Source organism: Stegostoma tigrinum, chromosome 27 (genome assembly GCF_030684315.1).
Source record: "Stegostoma tigrinum isolate sSteTig4 chromosome 27, sSteTig4.hap1, whole genome shotgun sequence".
Classification (NCBI taxonomy): domain Eukaryota; kingdom Metazoa; phylum Chordata; class Chondrichthyes; order Orectolobiformes; family Stegostomatidae; genus Stegostoma; species Stegostoma tigrinum.
In genome coordinates, this window is record NC_081380.1 from 24,147,412 (window position 1) to 24,168,956 (window position 21,545).

The 21,545-nt window shown below is 38.6% G+C and overlaps 1 protein-coding gene across 1 annotated transcript in view; it reads left to right on the top strand.

The window, feature by feature from the left end:
* The window catches only part of LOC125464466 (protein ABHD15-like), a 43,476-nt gene extending 38,483 nt beyond the window's left edge, over nucleotides 1-4,993 (top strand). Inside the window, exon 3 of the mRNA XM_048556791.2 lies at nucleotides 2,631-4,993. Coding sequence (XP_048412748.1) covers nucleotides 2,631-3,165 — 535 coding nt within the window. The 3' untranslated portion in view covers nucleotides 3,166-4,993. The remainder of the gene's footprint in view (nucleotides 1-2,630) is intronic.
* Nucleotides 4,994-21,545: the final 16,552 nt, after the last annotated feature.

The following is a 21,545-nucleotide window of genomic DNA, read 5'->3' on the forward strand; positions in this document are numbered from 1 at the left end:
ACAGAAACTATTCATAACCAGACAGCGGACTCAACTGCTCCAAAAACCTAAGTGCCGTTTCTTCGTTTCCCTTCTAGCTTTCTTTCCTTCTGCACACACAACTACTGAGAAATAAGCCTCATTAACCTTTTCAAATTGTAACTCATAGCATGACCAAAATTATTTTTGAACACTAGTTGGTCCAAGCACTGCATCATTAGATTCTTAACTGGCTGGGTGATGCATACACAGTGCCTGAACGGTCCAGGGTCAATCTTTGAATGGCCAGTTAGTGTATGCTCAATTTCTGATTTTTAACAGTCATAGCCATCTTAGTGATATCACTTCCTCCCATCTCCTGACTGATTCTTTCTTATGTGTATAAGGTTAACCTTTAATGAAATAAAGCATGTATGTTTGTTTGTTTTAGAGGCATCTGCTCAATGTGTTTTTTCTCTCTACTTATGAAAGATTTGGAACACAATACTTTAAAGTAAGGAACATAGTAGAAAGGTTACTTATACAACATAAATCTACTACAGAAAATTATTAAGTAATTATACATAAAATCACACGGCAGACAATACTTAAGTTATACAAATTGTATAAAAAATATAAATATGCAATAGTTAATGCAGGGAAGTTGAGCTAGTGTGATATTCTTACACATTCAATCAATATATAATATTGAATGATAGAAATCTATAATAATTATACTGTTTACAAAAGCGAGCCACATATAACTACAGAAGTTAATTCTAAATACATTTAGCAAAAAATGTTTTGTTTTTCTAAATAGAACATTACAATTGTAAAGTATAGAATACAGCTACTGTCTTTGAATAATAACTTTTCACCTCAGAGCTTCTCACATGTGTTGACTTAAGATCACATTAGCCTGACTCATATAACATTAAGACCATAAACTCTACTTTTTGACCTGGACCAAATAGCTTCTTACTTACAGATTCCTCACTCAACCGTAAAGAGTTTGTCACTTGCATTCTGTTTAAAACTTCTGGTCATTCCTTTGTCAACTGATGTTAAATAGTCATATCAGTGGAGTCCTACATTGGTTACAGTTTAAATAAAATAGCATAATATTAGGTTCATCTACTAATATTCTCTGAACTAATCTAGATTAATCCTGAATCATCAGTTTCCTTACATAAATGAATGTGTATCATTGCTTTTGCATGCATCTTACCTTTTTGTAATGGCCTGTGTGCATCTCCTATCTCTTGTGACCTGACATTGTTTTGTAGGTGGATATGAGATTGCCTAGAAAAAAAAAGTAGGCCACAAACAAACAGCAATACATGACAGGATGTGTTCTGTGGGTGTAGACAAAAGGTAAAGCATTTTACTTCTGTGCAAAGGTTACACTCATTTTTCCTCCCCGTTAAATGCAATAAATGTTTTCTAGCACTGCATCTACACTTCTGGCATACAGTTGGTGCTATCAGTTGCCTAAGCTACCTCCTGCCTTGCCATTGTTTGCCATGACTTTTAAGATCTTACTTCCAGCAACTGCTGAATAGCTACATCATTGCCCTTATGCGGGCCACCCTTATGACTTGCAATCTGAATGATGTCATACTGCATTTCCTACTCTTTTGTCTTGCTCTGCCAATTGTAGAATTTTCTACTAGCATTATTAGGTTCACAGAATTAGCCCAGAATGCTTATTTACAATTTATTCTTGATAGATTTTCACTCACAATCAGAGTTCACTATTTCCTCTGTGGACATTCCTAATGGTCCTAGCAGTATCTAACTTATTGTGTTTGTGTAGCCCTTAAGACCTGCTGCTCCACTTTTCTTTCTTGGGCAGTCCTCATTATACCTAAGAGCTGTCCCTTCAGGCCCTCTGAATATGACCTGAGGCAAGGCCCCAAAGAACCACTGTCAGAAACATCATTAGTTTTACGTACTGTCCACACATTGTACACATTTTTCTGGACCCCAGGAAAATGACAGTTAGAGATTAGATTAATAAACATTAATAACATAAAATAGAAAAAGGCTTACAAAGAATTTATAAATAAATCATTGCAAAGTTAAATTGTTGCTAAAAATTCAATTGTGACTTTAATGGTGAACAATTATTAATAATTTGAGATTTATTTGACAGAAACATGTAGAGCAAGTGACCTAAATAACACTTCTTTAATAATTGCATGAATAGAGGCTTACACTCTTTATTGACCAAAATTCAAGTTGCAGTTTCATTGAATCAGCAAGAGATTTAAACAGTCAATGCCTGGAAGTTTTGGGAAAATGATGCTGTGGTAAAGTTCTGTGTAAGTATCAGTACTAAACAGCCACACTTGCTCTACTTCTGAAGGGATACAAATGAATTAATGAAATATGACACTTGGTCCAATACTTCAAAAGATTTAGGGAGGAAAGGAAGGCTGGAGAAAGGGTGGCATTTTCCCCAAGTTTTATCAGATCAATTCATTAATTTTTCAGGGTGATAGACAACAGCTAACATTTGAAACAGGGACATTAAGGGATTAAATCCAATTTACATTTTTCCAGTTGAGTAATGGATCTTAGAAATTGACTTCTCTCAACACTGTAAAAGAATAAAGTTTGAATTAACTACAGACTTAAAACACAACTATTAATGCTTTTACTAACTCCAGGTATGCCACTGCACTGGGAGAGATCATTGACATGGATAAGTTGTTTGCCACACGTACTTTCAAGGAGATGGAAGAGGTACTGTTCTGTCACACAAAGAAGAGCAACCTATCCTGGGATTTGTATTGGGAGAAGAATGATCCATTACGAGATGTGGATGAGGTTGCTGTGCCAGTGCTGTGTATTTGCAGCCAGGATGATCCATGCAGAGGGGACCCAGACTTGACCCTGCCGTTTGAGCTTTTCGAAACTAACCCCCATTTTTTCCTATTGTTAACTAAACATGGTGGCCATTGCGGCTTCTTGAAGAGCAGGTCCTCTGCATGGAGTCATGAGGTATTACTCGAGTATTTTAAATCTGTCAGTGAGTTCTTCATGACTGAGGAAAGGACAAAAAGCTTTTCAAAAAGAAAATGTGCGGGATCTGGAAATTCCATGTCTTATAAATGTGGCAGAGGCAACAGCTTCAAAACAGATTCATTTTGCTCTCACAACATCCATGATATTTTCAACTGGCAGCGGTCCTATACCAGGTGATTAAAAACTAGAACCACACAGGAAATGATTGCTCTTAATAACCTCAAATGGCAAAGTGATGCAGCCCTTTTTGATGTGGATCATTAAGTGAAATGTCACTGGCCTAGATAAGGGTTCAGCGTTTCATTTTTTCATTGGGTTCATATTTGTTGAGGTTTGAACATCTCATTAATTTCCAGGCAGCTAGAAAAAGCATTTTTGGACTAATGAAAATGGACCTACATACCTTAATGGTAAAGAGTCCCCATTATTATAAGTTACAAATTAATTTTAAAAAGTGTTAAAATGTCTCACATTGGGACCTGCCAATGTGTTTGAGTCTTATAGGAAATCTTATATCACAGAGAAGAACTAAGTAAAGTTTGCTAATTCAAATGGAGCTATGTTAACTGTTTGTTATAATCAAACTGGATTTTTAAACTCTGTGGAAACACTTTAGTCAACGATTAATCTCTTATGCTTTTGAGAAACTTCAAATAACAAGCCAAAATGCAAAGGGCAAGTTAGGCTTAGCTTCTGTATTATCTCCAACCTATTTATTAAAACAAAAGTAACAGTAAGGATACTGATTACTGTTTCATAATTCAGTGTGGTTGGAACAAATGTTTTTGGTGGTGTATATTTTGTAAGTTCAAGATTGCATTTGATGTCAGCTGATACAAAGAGTTAATGTGGAGAAGTTTAGTGTTAAAATATGTAAACTGCCAACGGTGCAACTTGAAAAATGGTGTTTTACAGGCGTATTCAGTCAAAGTGATGGATGTCTTGTTTTATATATCTGTGGTTTTATATTTATTGTATCTATTCAATGTGCCTGAGCAGTAATCTGCTCCTAGACATGAAACCTACCCATTTTGCACCCCAACCCCCTTTACAGGAAGTCTCATTTATCTTCTAGCTTTTAATTTTGAAATAAAATATTCAATATCACCAATGTTCTCTCAATAACTGTGTAAGAAGCAGATGGAGTGCATTGTGTAACAGGCACAAAGTGCTCAAGTAGTTTCAGATTAAAGGATAAGTGGCAATATTCTTCATTTCAGTTTGGAGATTGTGACTAACTTGCAATTAAAATTGTAAAAAGATATTTTTTTTAAAATGACAGATATGAAAGGTATATATATATATTTTAAAGTTTGGAGCAACAACCACATCCAGCAGCAAACTGTCCAAAGCCTGTTTGTATTCCACGTTGGATAGTTATCCCTGTTTAACTTGGATTCATTAAATAGGATTCCCCATTGAGCTTTCCCATTATAACTGAGAGTGTGCCTTTGTACCTGTTCTTTCTAAACTGGCATCAGTTGGTTGGATGCTGTTATTATACATCTGAAGCAAAGCTTATAAAAGCTCAAAGCTTATCAAATTCTAGTATACAGTCAGTACTACTGTTGCTTTCTGTCATGCTGCCAAGTTATTAAGTGTATTTAAGGCACTTAATACACTGTCCTGTTTAGTATGAGAATCAAGGGTTACAGGGAGAAGGCAAGAGAATATGATTGAGAAACATATCAACCATAATTGAATGGTGGAGCAGACTCGGTGGGCTGAATGGTATCATTCTGGGCCTATGTCTTATGGTCCCTCTGTTATTTCAGTCATTTGATCATAGCTAAGTACATTTCCTCTACCTAATCACAAGTTAATTGTAGCATGTAGAAATGGCCTCCTGCCTTCACAGCAAAAATGTTCTGCCTCATCTCAGTACTGTGCTCCCCTGAGCTTCTTCCAAAGTCGTTTGTTAATCATTTTAAAGTATTCTAATAACTTAATGTAATGTTGTGAAATCTTTTCTATCTTTGATAAGTGTCCATGGTTACTAAGCCATTTTGTGCTGCTTTCTTAAAATTTAAAATCAGCCTTGAGCTTTTGTGCCCTTATCCTATACTTCCACACGGATTCTGTTGAATTCGTATCATTACATCTAGATGATGAGAGGTGAAGTTGCACCCCTCTTTTCTTCTCTTCCTTTGGATGTGAGTGTTTAACTTGTTTTGTGCTGTAATAATAAAATAACTAATTAGGCACATTTTCACAATTTTAACAAAGAGTTAAGTTTTATTGTGCTATTCTGGGTGAAATGTTAAAACACACTCCAATATTTACAAGTATAGACAGCTGGTGGGACAATGCATAGAAATAGAGATTAGAACAGGTTTACTAAATTTGACTCAATAACTGAAAGGAATAAAATGTAAGTGACATTGCTGGCCAAATACTCCTTCAATTGTTCTAATGTTTTGAGATAAAGCTACAGCTAATTTCATTTTTCCCCCTGAGATGATGGGGTTGAGCAGAATTTCAGTCTTAAAATCTTTCTGTTTGCAGTCAGTATACCTTGGTTGATTCTGATCAGCAAAATACATACTTTTGCATGTAAGATGATTCCTGCCATCACCAACATCGCTGTTAGTGAGTCTGAGGTGCCTTTCTTCTCTGATTTAAATGAATCACCAGTCGTGGTTAAAATATTGGTGTTTGAAGTATGTAGAGCTTATTCACATTTATTCAGAAATGAATCAGTGTTAACCTCTTAACTGAATGATTTTAGAATAGTATTTGTTACTTATGTTACAATTCCCCAGATTCAGTTTGTTTATGCTGTGCAGGAACTTGTGCAAACAGATGTCAGTCCTCTCCCATTGTATTGCACACTCTCTAAACCTTCCATTTGGATAGGTGATGGCCTATCAGTATTATTGCTAGACTATTAATCCAGAGACCCAGGTAATGTTCTGGGGACCTGGGTTCAAATCCCACCATGGCAGATGGTAGAATTTTAATTCAATAATAACCTAGAGTTAAGAGTATAATGATGATGATGAACCCATTGCCAATTGTCAGGGAAATCCCATCTCATTTACTAATGTCCTTTCAGGAAAGGAAATCTGCCATCTTTACCTGGTCTGGCCTACATGTGATTCCAGATCCACAGCATGTGGTTGACTTTTAACTACCCCTTGGGCAATTAGGGATGGGAAATAAATGCTGGTTCAGACATCGTAGCCCACATCCCATGAGTGAATAAAAGAAAAAAAAGCTCCCTTTTGACACAAAAGCAAAGTTGTTGGAAAAGCTCAGCAGGTCTGGCAGCATCTATGAAGGATAAAACAGAGCTAACGATTCGGGTCCAGTGACTCTTCTTCCTTCACAATGGAACATTAACTCTGTTTTTACCCTTCACAGATGCTGCCAGACCTGCTGAGCTTTTCCAGCAAATTTGATTTTGTTCCTGGTTTACAGCATCTGCAGTTGTTTTGGTTTTTATTTAGTTTCCAACTCACAGCTACCTTTTGAGTTAGGCCTCTTACAAGTTGAGCCCCATTTGTCTGGCCTGGTCAGATTTCTTGGTGTCAACCAGTGTGGCTGCCCTGTTGACAGGCTTCACCCCTTACACTGGAAGTATTTGCACAAAATGATAGTTTGGTTATGAAGAAGCCAGGTTATTGAAAAAGTCTGTACTCAACAGAGCTGGGAGGATGAAGATTTACCCTGCCAGTTCCATGGCTCATAAATATTTGGTTTGGAGACACATGAGTTTTTAATTTTTGATTTGACAAGATTATGCTAATAAAAGTAATCCAGTGTGTTGGGGTGTTAATGAGAATTCATGCTGATAAATGTAAAGGAAGTTCAAGCCTATATACCTGAAAGGTTCTGAGAACTCAAAACCAAACTTTAAACGCACTGTCAGGAAACTGAATACTTTGCCTCCCATTAAGTTCCCCATTACCCATATAAAAACTCTAGATAGGGCTGGAAGATTCTAACCATAGGAAAGTATTTAACCACTACAGCCTAAACCTTATTCAATTAGATCATGGCTGATCTGTGGCTCAGTATGATTTAGCATACTTAATGAAAGAAAATTGTCTATCACTCAATCATGAAAATATCAATTCACCCAGCATTCACAGGATTTTGTACGACAGAGCTTCATATTTCCAAAACTCTGTTTGAGAAAGTGATTTTGACTTTAGTTATGAATGATCTATCTCTAATTTTTAAGATTGTGCCACCTTGTTTTGGACTACCCACAAATATAAACTACTTGTGTCTGTATTTACTCAGCTTTTCAACGGCATCAACTTTCGACCATAAGGGAATAAAAGTACATAAGCATTTATGAGGAGCACTTTCACCAGGAATATACCAGGATTTAAAAAATTGAGTTATGAGGACAATGTTTAATGCTAGGATATTAAAATGAAGATGTTGAAATACAAATATAAATTGAAAATATAATTGAAGGACCACAACTGAGGTACTATCCCTCTAATGAAGATAAACTTAGCCACATCAATCGGAAAAGGGACAACTTACTGGAATTAGCAACTTGAAAGCAATGTCATCATTATTTGTTAGGTCCGAGGAGACAAATCTTTCAATTCGGCACAGACCATGAACTTCTCTTTAATATGCTACACAATAACTGTCCAGACAGATGGGAAAGACATGCTCTTCACTCAATAGGAAAGATTTGTCTTACTCTGCCTTTAATGATTAGATGGCTGGTTTCAGCAGTTTCATTAATTTTTGTCTTTCATTTTTTTAACTGCATGAGCTTGATGTCCCATTGTAATGAAGGCTGTGAATTAAGTAAACTCACAAATACATATGAATATAGTTTTAGGTTCAAAAGATGGGTCAAAATGCCATGAATGTATGACCAATCAATTATTCTGTTACTGGAATCTCTAAATACAAAACATCCAGGTTCAAATACTGGAGGTCTAGGAATACAGTGGAAATTATGGCACCCAAAGCTGACAGAATTGCTGTTTGTAAGTGCAGTATCAGCTATTAAATAAATCATAATGGTGTATCATAAGAATACCTACAACAAAATTTAATGCAAGTACAACTAATGCAAAATCAATTAGAATGTAAATACAGACAGGAAATAATGCAGAAATTCAAGGGAAATCAGACCGTATTCTTTCTAAACCTCCATTATCAAAAAGACGTTCACAAGGATTTAAGCAAAAGTTTTTTTAGCCACGTTATAAGATCCCCTTTTAACATTAAAATAACCTCTTAAAAGAGCCTTTCCTGCAAAATCAATGGACAGACAATGCTTATTTCTGAAAGATTATCACAATGGTGAGGTATCAGAATATTGCGAACATTCATGAAAGGGTATTAAAGATGAGCTAGATTCTATTGAGTTGAAAAAGGTAGAAAAAAAGGCAAATGGGAAAAAGTATGAAAAGTAGAATTTCCTGTTGATATGGGAAAATTGATTTTATGGGGTTTGGGGGAGGGAAATAAGCCTTTAATTGTCTAAGCCATGGTGACCTGTCTGCCTGATCTTTAAAGAGAACTCTTGAATTCTAGCATAGTTTAAGTACGTTCAGCTTTTTTGATTAGTTTACATTCACCCATTTCCTGTCACCAAACTGATTCTTAACCAGAATTGATCTGATTAGGGACTGAATTTTGTTTTGTTATTAATTAACCTAAAAAAAACTTGTAAAGTGTTAATGGCTCTTCAATGGGATATTTGTTCTAATTTATTCGTGAATATTAAATATTAAAACCACTATCAGAGTCTTTATCAGAGTATAGTCTTTCACCTTTCCAGCTTTCAAATGGCCAGTGTGAAGCAGCCTGGAGCTTTAAATCAATTCCCATTGATATGACATTATTATGTTCTGCCTGTCTAATACACAGTTTAAAACAGAAAATTTCAAAGCTCTTCCTTCAATTTACTAAAGCTCACAGCTCAATGGAAGGGATTAAGACTGGAAGATCTCTGGTCTATTCTGTCAACCAACAGGGGCAATAACAAATAATACTGCAGCAAAACTGTTCCCTCAACAACAGCAAGGTTGTATTTTCAATCATGAAATGGATGAGAGGTGAGGGGAAGAAGACCTGCAGCTAGCTGGAGGAATCTGCACAAGTCTTGTCTCAATTTTCAGAATGTCTCAAGTTTGCATGGTGGAAATGGGCAGGACAGTGGAAATGTACTCTTCATCGGCATATTGAGTGCGATTACAACTTCTTAAAGGTTTGCAGCAACTTAAAGGAGATTTTCCTTTTGTGTGCTACACTGGGAAGCCAAATGGTGGAACTGCAGTTTAACAATTGTAGTTTTGGCGCATGTTAAAGATATTTTGATGTATTGTTGGAGATGCTGGTGAAGCAAATATAAAACATAAAAAAGAAAATTCCCTCATCTTCGGTTGTAGGTACATAAATACTAAATTATTAAACAGGCATCATGGGAAAAGATACAGCACATGGATTTTTACCAACTTCTGGCAGGGTTGCCAGCGGAAGTTTAATGATAAGGTAAGAATTATCTTATCCATTGGACATAGTCTGTCAGGGGTTCTATTTTTCCTTCAACCTTATCAATCCTTACCTTCCTGCTTGTCTTGGTTATCTGTAAATTAGCTTGGAAGTGCTCAATACAAATCTCATTTGCTTCTCGTCCACCCACAATACATGATAATGCACTCAAAATTGTTTTCTCTTCTTGGCTATATTTACTGCTTTGGATTAACTAGTTTATACATGGTCAGAATTGAATCTCCAAGGCAAGAGTCACATTCAATACTCTTAAAGGGGAACCTAGCACTTAAGAGGGGAAAGATAACCAGCACTCCCACTATACTGAAAGCTAGACACTTGTGGGAAAGACTACCATTGATACAATTGAAGATCACACCTATGGGTTACTAGCATAGTGGTTATGTCACTGGATGAGTAATCCAGAGGACTGATCTAATGATGGGAATTCTGCAGAGATAAGTTGTGCAGAAATGTGGTACTCTGTATGTATCAATGATTTAGAATTACAGGTAGCAGCATCATTAAGAAGTTTATATTCTACAAAAATTATCGATGCAGTTGATAGTGAGCACAAATGGTGTAGGTTCCAGGAAGCTACCAATAGACAAGTCTAAGGGGTAAAGAAGAGCAGGTTAAAGCATTTGGAGATGGAAAACAAGGGAAATGAATATGGAATAAATGGTAGGATACTGTGAAGTACTGAGTGGAGGAATACAGGACTGTTGTGATCACTGATCTCTGAAGGTGGGAGAACAGCTAGATAAGTTGGGTAAATATACACTTACCATCATTTATCTGCAAGTATAAGAGCCGAAAAATTATGCTTGAATTGTACAAGATATGAGTTAGACTGTTATAGGTGTAATGCATATAGTTCCAATCACTGCATTACAGGAGGGATGTGATCAAGATAGAAATGATGTAGAGGAGTTGCATGAAGATGCTGCCAGGATAGAGAATTTTAAGAAGATTAGACAAGCTGGCACAAGTGTCCATAAATGTGACCATGAGCTTCTGGTCACCTGTCATATTGACTCTCCATCTTGTTCTGATTCTGACCTTTCTGTCCTGCCTCCATCGTGTTCCAATGAATCACAATACAAGTTCCCAGAACTACACCCCATCTTTCTGCAGGCTTCTGGATTCATCATTGAGTTCCATAATTCTATATCATAACATCCTCTTCCATTTTGTTTTTTTTCTGTCATTGTTTACAGATGGCAGCAGTGACATAATACTGCCATTCGCATCTCTTCTAGAAACATGTTCATTCTTTCGCTTGTCTCATTACCACTCGACCTTGTCCCATTGACTCTTTAGTTATTTAATGGGGATGTCCAGCTGGATGGCTAATTTGTGATGCCATCAGCATGAGCTTCATTCAACACTGGTTGAGTTTACAATGAAGGACTCCACTTCTCACCCTCGCTGTTCACCTGAGGCAAGTTAAACCACCACCACCTCTCATAAGACAGCAGCCCTGTGGTCTAGTAAGACTGTAGCAACTTTAAAATGTCATTTAATCTCTCCTATCTTCCCCCTTTCACAAATACTCCCTTTTGTTCTTTTCCCACAACCCACCAGTCTCCCCCACCTACTTTCATTTGCTGCAAACCCATTACATTTCTAACTTGTTTTTCCTCATTTTCAAGGACCGCAACTTCCCCTCCACAGTGGTCGAAAACACCCTCGACTGTGTCTCTCGTGTTTCCCGCAACTCATCCCTCACACCCCCTCCCCGCAATAACAACCAAAACAGAATCCCCTTCATCCTCACGTACCACCCAACCAATCTCCGGATACAACCCATCATTCTCCGGCACTTCCACCACCTGCAATCTGACCCCACTACCAAAGATATTTTTCCCTCCAAACCCTTCTCTGCCTTCCAGAGGGACCACTCTTTCCATGACTCCCTTGTCCGCTCCACACACCCCACCAGCCCCATCACCCCCGGCACCTTTCCCTGCAACTGCAGGAAGTGTTACCCCTAACCCTAACCCCCATCCCAGGCCAAAAGAAAACCTTCCGTACCAAACAGATGTTCACCTGCACACCTGCTTATATGGTATACTGTATCCGCTGTTCCTGATGTGGCATCCTCTACATCGGGGAAACCAAGCGGAGGCTTGAAGACCGTTTTGTGGAACACCTACATGCGGTTCGTGACAAACGATTGCACCTCCCAGTCATGAACTACTTCAACTCCCCCTCTTACTCCTTAGATGATATGTCCATCTTAGGCCTCCTCCAGTGCCACAACAATGCCACCTGAAGGTTGCAGGAATAGCATCTCATATTCCGCTTGGGAACCCTGAAGCCCAACAGTATCAATGTGGGCTTCACAAGCTTCAAAATTTCCCCACCCCCGACCGCATCCCGAAGCCAGGTCAACTTGTCCCTGCCTCCCTAACCTGTCTGTCCTTTCTCCCACCTATCCACTCCTCCCACCTCAACTCCTACCCCAACCTCCTAACTACCAGCCTCATTCTCGTCTCCTTGACCTGTCTGTTTTCCCTGGACTGACCAATCACCACCCCCCTCTAATTTCCCATCTACTCTCACCTTTACTGGCTCCATCCCCACCTCTTTGACCTGTCTGTCTCCTCTCACCCTATCTTCTCCTTTATCCATCTTCCATCCGCCTCCCCCGTCTCTATTTATTTCAGAATCCCCTTCCCCTCCCCCATTTCTGAAGAAGGGTCCAGGCACAAAACTTCAGCTTTCCTACTCCCCTGATGCTGCTTGGCCTGCTGTGTTCATCCAGCTCTATACCTTGTTATCCCACATTTCTAACTTTCCCACTTCTAATGCATGGTCACAGACCTGCAGTGTCAACTCTGTTTCTCTCTTCATAAATATTGTTAAACATGCTGAATATTTATGGCATTTCTTTTGATTTTATTACAGATTTCTAGTATCTGCACTATTTTGCTTGTGGATAAGAAGAGGTCTGAACAGCGATGGCTAAAGGGAGATCTAACTGAGGTATACAAAATTATGAAGAACCTGGACAGAGTAGAAAGGCCAATTACATGAGGGCACATATTTAAAATAATTGATAGAAAAATTAGTGAACATGGGGCTAAGGAGAATTATTTTCACTCTGAAGATCACCAAGGGCTGGCTAGGCCAGAAACTTGTCATATTGAGAAACACTTGGAAATACGCTTGATGTGCTGTTACCTATAGGTTATGGCTAAAGGCATGGAAAGTAGGGCTATTGTGGAAAGCTCATTTTCATTCCACATGGTCTTGATAGGCAGAATGGCCACTTGCTGCATCCTAATGTTTCTTTGTCTCTGCATTAGGATGACACAGTGGTGTATTGTGCTGCCGCTGACATCATATTGTCTTGCTTTAGCTGAGTTTTTTTCTCCCGCCGCTTTATTTCAACTAGTGCCAACCAGAAAACTGCAGATAACTCTGAAGATGAAGCACATTCCATTTTGTTCTTTTTCTTATTTTGCCTGGTTAAGCCCACCACAGTCACCTCACTTGACTTGCAGTCATGTCTAAAATGACTTCAGTAGAGTTAAACAGAGCAGGCACAATGGGAAGGAAAGTCCGGACAAGACTGAATAAGAGGGCTTTCTCATGTCCCTCCTCTGCTGAAGAAAACATGCAAATAGAATACAAGGCTCTAGCATTTATAAAATGGGTCATTTTTGTGTGTCAATAATTGCTCCATGTATGGGTTACCTGCTGTTTGCAACTCTTCCAGAGAATTACTGCGTAAGAGAAAGGTGGAATTTGCATGTGTGCAACAGCATGTGAGAATTGCTTTCCCTAAAAAATATATACATTATTCAAAATTGTAAATCAAATTCTACAAAACATTTCAACCCATTTGGAATTTGCAATAAAATTAAATTTGTCTCCAAATAAATGTTCTATTCTTCGGTGTTTCAATATGAGTGTGATTGTCTTAATATTTACAAGATACATTCCATGGCAGCAACCATCTTAAGAACAAAAAAATTCACATTGTCAAAGACAGAAAATGAAATATAAATATTTTTGCACTCTGAGATGTCTCAATATGATTTTGCAATATATATTATAGATTCACAGAGACATACAGCATGGAAACAGACCCATCGATCAAATACATCCGTGCTAACCAAGTTTCCCAAACTAAACTATTCTAATTTGCCTGCATTTGGCCATAACCCTCTTACCCTTTCTTTTTCATTTACATTTAAATGTTGTAATTATATCTGTGTCTATCATTTCCTCTGGCAATTCATTCCACATATAAACCACACTCTGTGTGAAAACATTGCCCCTCACGTGCTTTTTAAATCTTTCTCCTCTCACCTTAAAAATATGCCCCCTAGTTTTGAACTCTCCAACCCGAGGGAAAGAACTTTGCTGTTCATCATATTCATTATATCTATGCCCCTCATGAATTCACTTCTACAAGGTCACCCTTCAACCTCCTATGCGCCAGTGAGAAAAGTCCCAGCCTATCTCCCCTTATAACTCAAATCTTCCAGACCTAGTGCCACTCTGATAAATCTTTTCTGAATGCTCTCCAATTTAATAATATTCTTTCTATAGCAAGGCACCCAGAACTGTGCACAGTACTCCAAAAGTGGCCTCACCAATGACTTATACAGTCTCAACAAGACATTCCAACTTCTATACACAATGAAGGCAAGCGTACTAAATGCCTTCTTAACCACACTGTCTACAAGTGATGCAATTTTCAAAGAAGAACATAGCTGAACCACTAGGTTTTTCTGTTCAACAACACTACTCAGGGCTCTACTATTAACTGTATAAGTCCTGCCCTTGTTAGTTTTGCCAAAATGCAATATCTCGCATTTATCCAAATTAAATTCTATACGCCTCTCCTCAGCCCAGTGGCCCAATTGATCAAGATCCCTTCATAATCTTAGATAACTTGCTCCACTCTCAATTATGCCACCAACTTTGGTGTCACCCCCAAACTTACTAACCATGCCTCCTAAGTTCTCATCTGAATCATTTATATAAATGACAAACAACAGTGGACACAGCTCTGATCACTGTGGAACACTACCGGTCATACACCTCCAGTCTGAAAAACAACTCTCCCACTGTCAAGCCAATTTTGTGTCCAATTAACAAGCTCTTCCTAAATCCCATGTGATCTAACTTTACTGATCAGTCTACCATGTGGAACCTTGTCAATACTAATGTCCATGTTAAAAATGTCAACCACTCTGGCAGGACTTGAGCCCATGACCACAGTATGATTACCTGAGGTCCTGGATTACGAGTCAAGTAGGCATTACCATCACCCTCCTTGAAAGGATAATAGTTAAATGAACATAATTTTACACAAGTAGACAGCCTACAGACAACTATGCTGAAATCAGGTTGGCTGTAATCTCATATTTTTGCCTTAATTAGTTGCCATTACACTCTCCATGCTAATAGGGAGGTGATGGCCTGGTAGCGTTATTGCTGGAGTGTTAATCCAGAACCCAGCTAATGTTCTGGGGACCAGGGTTCAAATTACATCACAGCAGATGGTGGAATTTGAAGTCAATAAATATTTGGCATTTAGAGTCTAATGATGATGGTGAATCTGTTGTCAATTGTCAGAAAATCCCTTCAAGCTCACTAATATTCTTTAGGAAGGAAACAGCCCTCCTCACCTGGTCTGGCCTACATGTGACTCCAGACCCACAGCAATATGGTTGACTCCTAACTTCCCGCTGGGCAATTAGAGAAGGACAATAAATGCTGCCCAGCTTGTGACACCCTCGTCCTGTGAATGATTTTTAAAAAAATTATCAACACCAATATTGCTGATTAACCTCCAGCTGTTGCTGAAATGTCATCAAAGCTTTCTGGTTTTAAAATTTACCTTAAATGGTTCACATCAGAATGAAAATAAAATGCTCCAAGATCGTTCTAATTTCAGGCAAGCAGTGCCATCTAAAGAAACTCTCCTACCCTACAAGCGAAATGCTGCAATTAATTAACAGACTAGCTATATATAGTACACAATATAAAAGGAATGAAGTTCAATACACATGTTGAATTTGTATGGGGCCTTTGACGAAGGAAAGTTTCCCAAGGCACTTCACAGAAGCATAATCAAAAATGATATTTAGTCAAAGCGAAAATTGCTAGAAAGGGAAACAAATCTCAGCAGAAAAGGTTAATTTTCAGTGGACAAAATAATCATCTGGCATCCCTTTGGGTTCTATGAAAAGTGCGATGCCGAGGTGAATTTTTTAAAAACTCTACAGCAATGCTTACAATCTTGTCAATTCACAGCAGATATTAAAACTTATCCACTATTCTACTGTCAACAATCGCAGCTCCGTGGTGAACTCAATTTCCTCGCAATAGAGCAATGGGACCGTTTATGGCTGTGGGTGATAAGTTTGTGATAATGGAAGGCTGTATCGACTTTTGTACAGCATAGGGTTGAAATTACCCCAAGAGATTCTGCGCAACTAGAAGAACGTCAATTCTAGCATTATTTCTTAAGTCAACATTAAAAACTCTAACGTTAAAACACTTTGCTCTTGGAGACCAATCCGTGCACGGGTTATCAGTGAAGACAGTATTTTCCACCAGATGGCGTATTTGAATAGACCCACGGCCGGCAAAATTGTAAATGAAATAGCAAAATGGACATGATAAAATGTGGCGGATTCCCTGGAATTTACAAAACACCTTTTGTTTTAGCAGTTGTTAATTTGTTTTTAAATAAGGAAAAGCTGGACTTCTTGTTCTGTCGTTAGCTAATTGCTGAGAAAAATGACAATACCACAATATTACTGTCAATCACTAAGCCTTTCAGTACAAGGGAGGATAAAATAGACGGGGTACGCCTTGGTTCTCTTACTGATTGTTTATTATTCATATGGGCTCAATCAGACTATTCGACCACCATGGCTTTACAGCCAAACCTGATCCCTTCCCTCACCCAATGTTAATATGAGTACAGATCACTGGATTGAAAATGGAATCAGGCTGATATCACTAATTTTTTGACAAGTTGGAGTGCATAATTAGCAAGATCAGTGAAGTAAGCACAATTTAAGAGTTAAAGGGGGTCTATTTTTTTACATATTGCTCTGCTCCATAATGGGATGTGAATATTATCCACCTTAGTATTCATGCTTTTGTGTTATACAAAAGAAAGGTGCTGGAAAACCTCAGCAGGTCTGGCAGCATCTGTGGCGAGTGCTTCAACTCCAGTGTGACTCCTCTCTGGCCTTGAAGCATTATTTCTGTTTCTGTTGACACATGCTGCCAGAGGGGACATCAATGTTGAGGTTGTACAGGACATTGGTGAGCCTCTTCTGGAGTAGTCTTTGCAGTTCTGGTCACCCTGTTATAGGGAGGATATTATTAAATTGGAGAGGGTTCAGAAAAGATTTAGCAGGATGTTGCTGCGACTAGAAGATTTGAGTAATAAAAATTGGCTGGATAAGCCAGAACTTTTTTCACGAGAGCTTAGGAGGTTCAGGGGTGACGTTGTAGAGATTTATGAAATCATGGGAGGCATAGATAAGGTGAATAGCAAGGGTCTTTTCCCTAGGGTGGGGGAGATAAAACTAAGGGGCATATTTTTAAGACAAAAGGAAGAAGGACATGAGGGCAACTTTTTTACATAGAGTGTGGTTCGTGTGTGGAATGAACTGCCAGAGGATGTGGTGGATGCAGGTAAAGTTACAACGTTTAAAAGACATTTGGATAGGTACATGAATAGGAAAAGTTTGGAGGGATTCAGGCCAAACACAAGCAAATAGGACTAGTTTTACTTTGGAAACATTACTGTCATAGACTAGTTGGACTGGTCTGTTTCCATTCTGTATGACTCTATAACTCTGTTTTTAATAGAAATTTCTAGCATTGACAGAATTTTGCTTTTCTTTGAGAAAGTATTTTGGCAAATGCTTCCACTTATTAAAATCATGTACTTGTAATAACTATTCAGGAGATTTTTTTATTACTGAATTGCTGAGGGAATATCAACAACATCAACAATCTATGTCAATTCTCATTCTTTTTCAAAACCATAAAACTATAATATATAGCTCTAGAATTAGTCATTTGGCTCATTGAGTCTGTTCTACCATGTGATCATTGTTGACATATTTCTCAACACCATTTTCCTACCTCCTCCCTGTAACTCAGGTCCCTCTACGGCATTGCCTCTCCTGATCTATACGTCCCCTTCAAGTCTCACAACTATTTGAGGTATCTGCACTCCTCCAGTTTTGTCGTCTAGTGCATCTTTCATTTTAATTACTACACCACTGGAAGCTGCAACTTCACATACCTAAATCTTAAGCTCTGAAACATCTCCTGGACATTTCTCTGCATTTCTACCTCACTTTCCTATATTAGCACACTACTTCTTTGTCCAAGCTTTTGTTTATTTTACCTAATATTTCCTTATGTGGCTTAGTGTCATACTTTGTTTTATAATGTTACTGTGAAGTGCCTTAAGGTGTTTCATTACATTAAAGACACTATATAAACATAAGGTGTTGTTGTAGCCTGGGTTCTGATTCCCTTTAGATACAATAAACTTTCAACAGTGACCAAGATCCAAACATATGTAGTAGTTGTTTATATAAGGTACATAGGATGACTGATGACTATGGATTTGTACTTCTGTAAGAAATACTTTCGAAAAGCAAGGGGGAAAAATTGCCATAAATGAGTTACAGTTCCATGTCTTTGTAATACAAAGCACTGTTACATTTTTCAGACTACACGTAATATTTTCCATACTCATAGCATAAATTGATAGTATAGTGGTGAACTCTTCAAAATGATTCACTGTACACCTACAAGTATCAACCACTGAAGTCACTGATCATGAGTCATGTAGTTGCCCTCACTCTACTGCTCATGACACACAAATTACAATCACAATTCATTATTCATTGCGCTCTGCACTTCCCATTCAGAGCAGAGTTAACTGTTTTAATCTTTTCTGAACCTTTTGCTCAGTTCAAGTTTGATTTTGGTGTATGGAAAGAGGCAGGCATCATGATCTTGCCTTTACTTCTGATTTATTGATTTCATTATTTAGGCATTGAACATACCTGCATTTTTAAAAAACATCCAGGCTTTAGGGGCCCAAATTTTATTGTGTTTTTAAGTGAGTTATGAGCTGTCCACTTTACTATTTCAAAATCGTCAGACAACATAACTAAAAAAGCAAAGTGATCTAATTCAAAAAATGACTAAGTGATATCATCACTTGCAAAGACAGTTACTTTAAAATCACTTTAAGTACCTTTTCATTTGTCCCTTTTTCTTGTGGTATTTTATGCTTTCAGACAGATAGAGGGTCAGGGACACTGTTTAGTTGGGGAACAGTTTGACACATGACACAGCGTCCTTCATTTCAGTTTATCTCCGGCAGACTGAAAAGTTTCAGGTTTATTATTATATTAAAAGAAACAGATAATTGAGCTGACCTCTTTTTAATTAGCTATATATAGCTTGCAAACTGAACAGTCTTGGCAATATTGTCTGTGGATGGCACTGCTCATGGTTGAACACTGGAAGTGTGAAGATGGATGAATATTCTAGTGTTTTGTTTGTGTAGATTTATGGTTCAGGAACATTCATACAAAAGTTTCTTTCAGAAAGCTAATTGAGAGAATTACAATTCACAATAAAGCAGGCACTGGCTGTGGAAGTAGCCACCTTAATAAGCTGAATAGTTTTTTTGTTCCCTGCAACAGCCATGAAGCACAAACCCTATTCTTTCAGTGGCTAATGTGCTTTATAAGCTATTTCTTATTAATGCCTGTCCAAATAGATTGATGATGTACTAGCTGCTGCTTCATGTCAAATGTATCATTTTGTAAAGCATTAGTCAATAAACATGTCAAAGATTAAAAGAAGGAGTTCTCTTTTTTTAAAAGTTCTTTTCAGTTTGAAATGCTGTTTAATAAGTAGCTTGAGAAAAGTTTCCTAGATATTATGACCACAGCAACTGTGATGAAGAATCATACTTTTATAGAATCTTTTACAGAATAAGTCATCCCAGACCTTGGTAGACAATCTAATGAAGGCAGTTCAAACAGACCACTGGAGCCAGCTTCACCATTTTTTTAAGATTACCCCTCATTCTGCCTATCTACCACTTAGCTACTCCCACACGTTCTGTGGTCAACGTACCCTGCCCAATTTTAATGTTCCTGTAAAATCTTTGGAGAATAAAATTGGGCTGCTGATCCAATTCTGTCAGCTTCCTGTTGGGTAACTTAGGTAAAATGATCCAATGTCTTGAATATGCCTTTACTTCTCTCATTATCCCCTTGAGTATCTCATTCTCATATCAGGTCAGCCAGTTAACGACCTCCTGTTCGGCAGATTATGTGCTCTACATATTATTCAATCACTTTCCTGTACATACAGTTGTGTTTGATTCCCTCTTTATCTTTCACCTTACTTTATTTCTTTTTAAATACCTGTCATCTATAATATCTTTCAGTTCTATGGAACGGTCCACATTTGAAATATCTTGTATGCCCACTCGACAAATGTTGTTTTGCCTTCATGGTCTTGCTTGACCACTTGCGGGCTATTTTGTTTTATTATTTCAGCATTAGTTGCATTTGCTTTTTGCACATATTGATTTCCAAAGCTTTTTCTGTGCCAGTTCCATGCAACTTTAGTAAGTAATGAGAAACAGAGGAGAAGCCATTCCACACAACAGTGGTTAGGGTGCCCGAAAGTGTGGTGGAGCCAGGTTAAATTCATGAATTAAAGAGAGCATTGGATAACTATTTAAGTATAAACAATGTGCATGGTAACAGGGAAAAGGCAGGTGCTTGGCATTAAGTTGAAATGGAGCCCATCTGCCCTAGGCCAGTGGCATTGTTTCCTCTATGAACTTCTTATCCTTTTTTCTTACTTCTTCCTTTCTTCTTCATCTTTGAGGCCCAAGTGGTGTCAATGGGATGGTGGCTGCAGTGTTGGCAGTGTGGATTGGGTCTCCTGATGGCGATGGCCGTGCTGGTGCTCGAGGCTTGGACTCCTGGTGGTGGTAGGCCTGGAGCCTGGACATCTGTCAGCAGTAGGCCAGAAGCCTGGACTCTTGGTAGTGGCGGTGCCCAAGGCGGGACACCTGGCAGCAGTACACCAGAAGCATGGGCTCTTGGCAGTGTTGGCGACAGCATCAACAAAGCCAGGGTCTCCTGGGGCATTGGAATTGCTGTTGCGGTTGCCAGACCAGTGCTCCTTGAGGACTGGAACACTTTCCAGAAACATTGCAGAAGCCCTGAAGCTATGCCTGGGACCCCAATTTGAACAGAAGATGAACTCACATTTAAGTAATTTCTTCGTATCCTAATTGTAACTCAAAATTGCGCTGGATGGTGGCAACAAAACACTTCTGCTGTATCTTCAAGGTATATGCGACAATAAATTATTCATTCATTCATTCATTCAGTAATCTAGAACAGAGGCGATGGGCTGAACAGCCTCTTTATGCATTGTAACAATGCTGTGATACCATGTTGATATAGGATTTGAAAAGGTATAACATTGTTTGACAGTGTCTTAGCTATTTGGAAAATGAGTTCCACTTTATATTTGAGATAACAAGATGTACAGCAGGATGAACACAGCAGGCCAAGCAGCATCAGAGGAGCAGGAAAGCTGATGTTTAGGGCCGAGACCCTTCTTCAGAAATGGGGGAGGGAAAGGGGGTTCTGAAATAAATAGAGAGAGACGGGGAGGTGGATAGAAAATGGAAAAGGGGGAAGTTATGTGGAGAGAATACAGGCAGGTCAAAGAGGCAGGGATGGACCCAGTAAAGATGAGTGTAGGTGGGGAGTTAGGGAGGTGATAGGTCTGTCCAGGGAGGATGGACAGGTCAAGGAGGCGGGATGAGGCTAGTAGGTGGGAGATGGGGGTGGGGCTTGACATGGGAGGAGGGGATAGGTGGGAGGAAGGACAGGTTAGGGAGGTGGGGACAAGCTGGGCTGGTTTTCGGATGCGGTAGAGGGAGGGGAGATTTTGAAGCTTGTGAAGTCCACATTGATTCCATTGGGCCGCAGGGCTGCCAAGTGGAATGTGAGGTGTGGCATCATTAT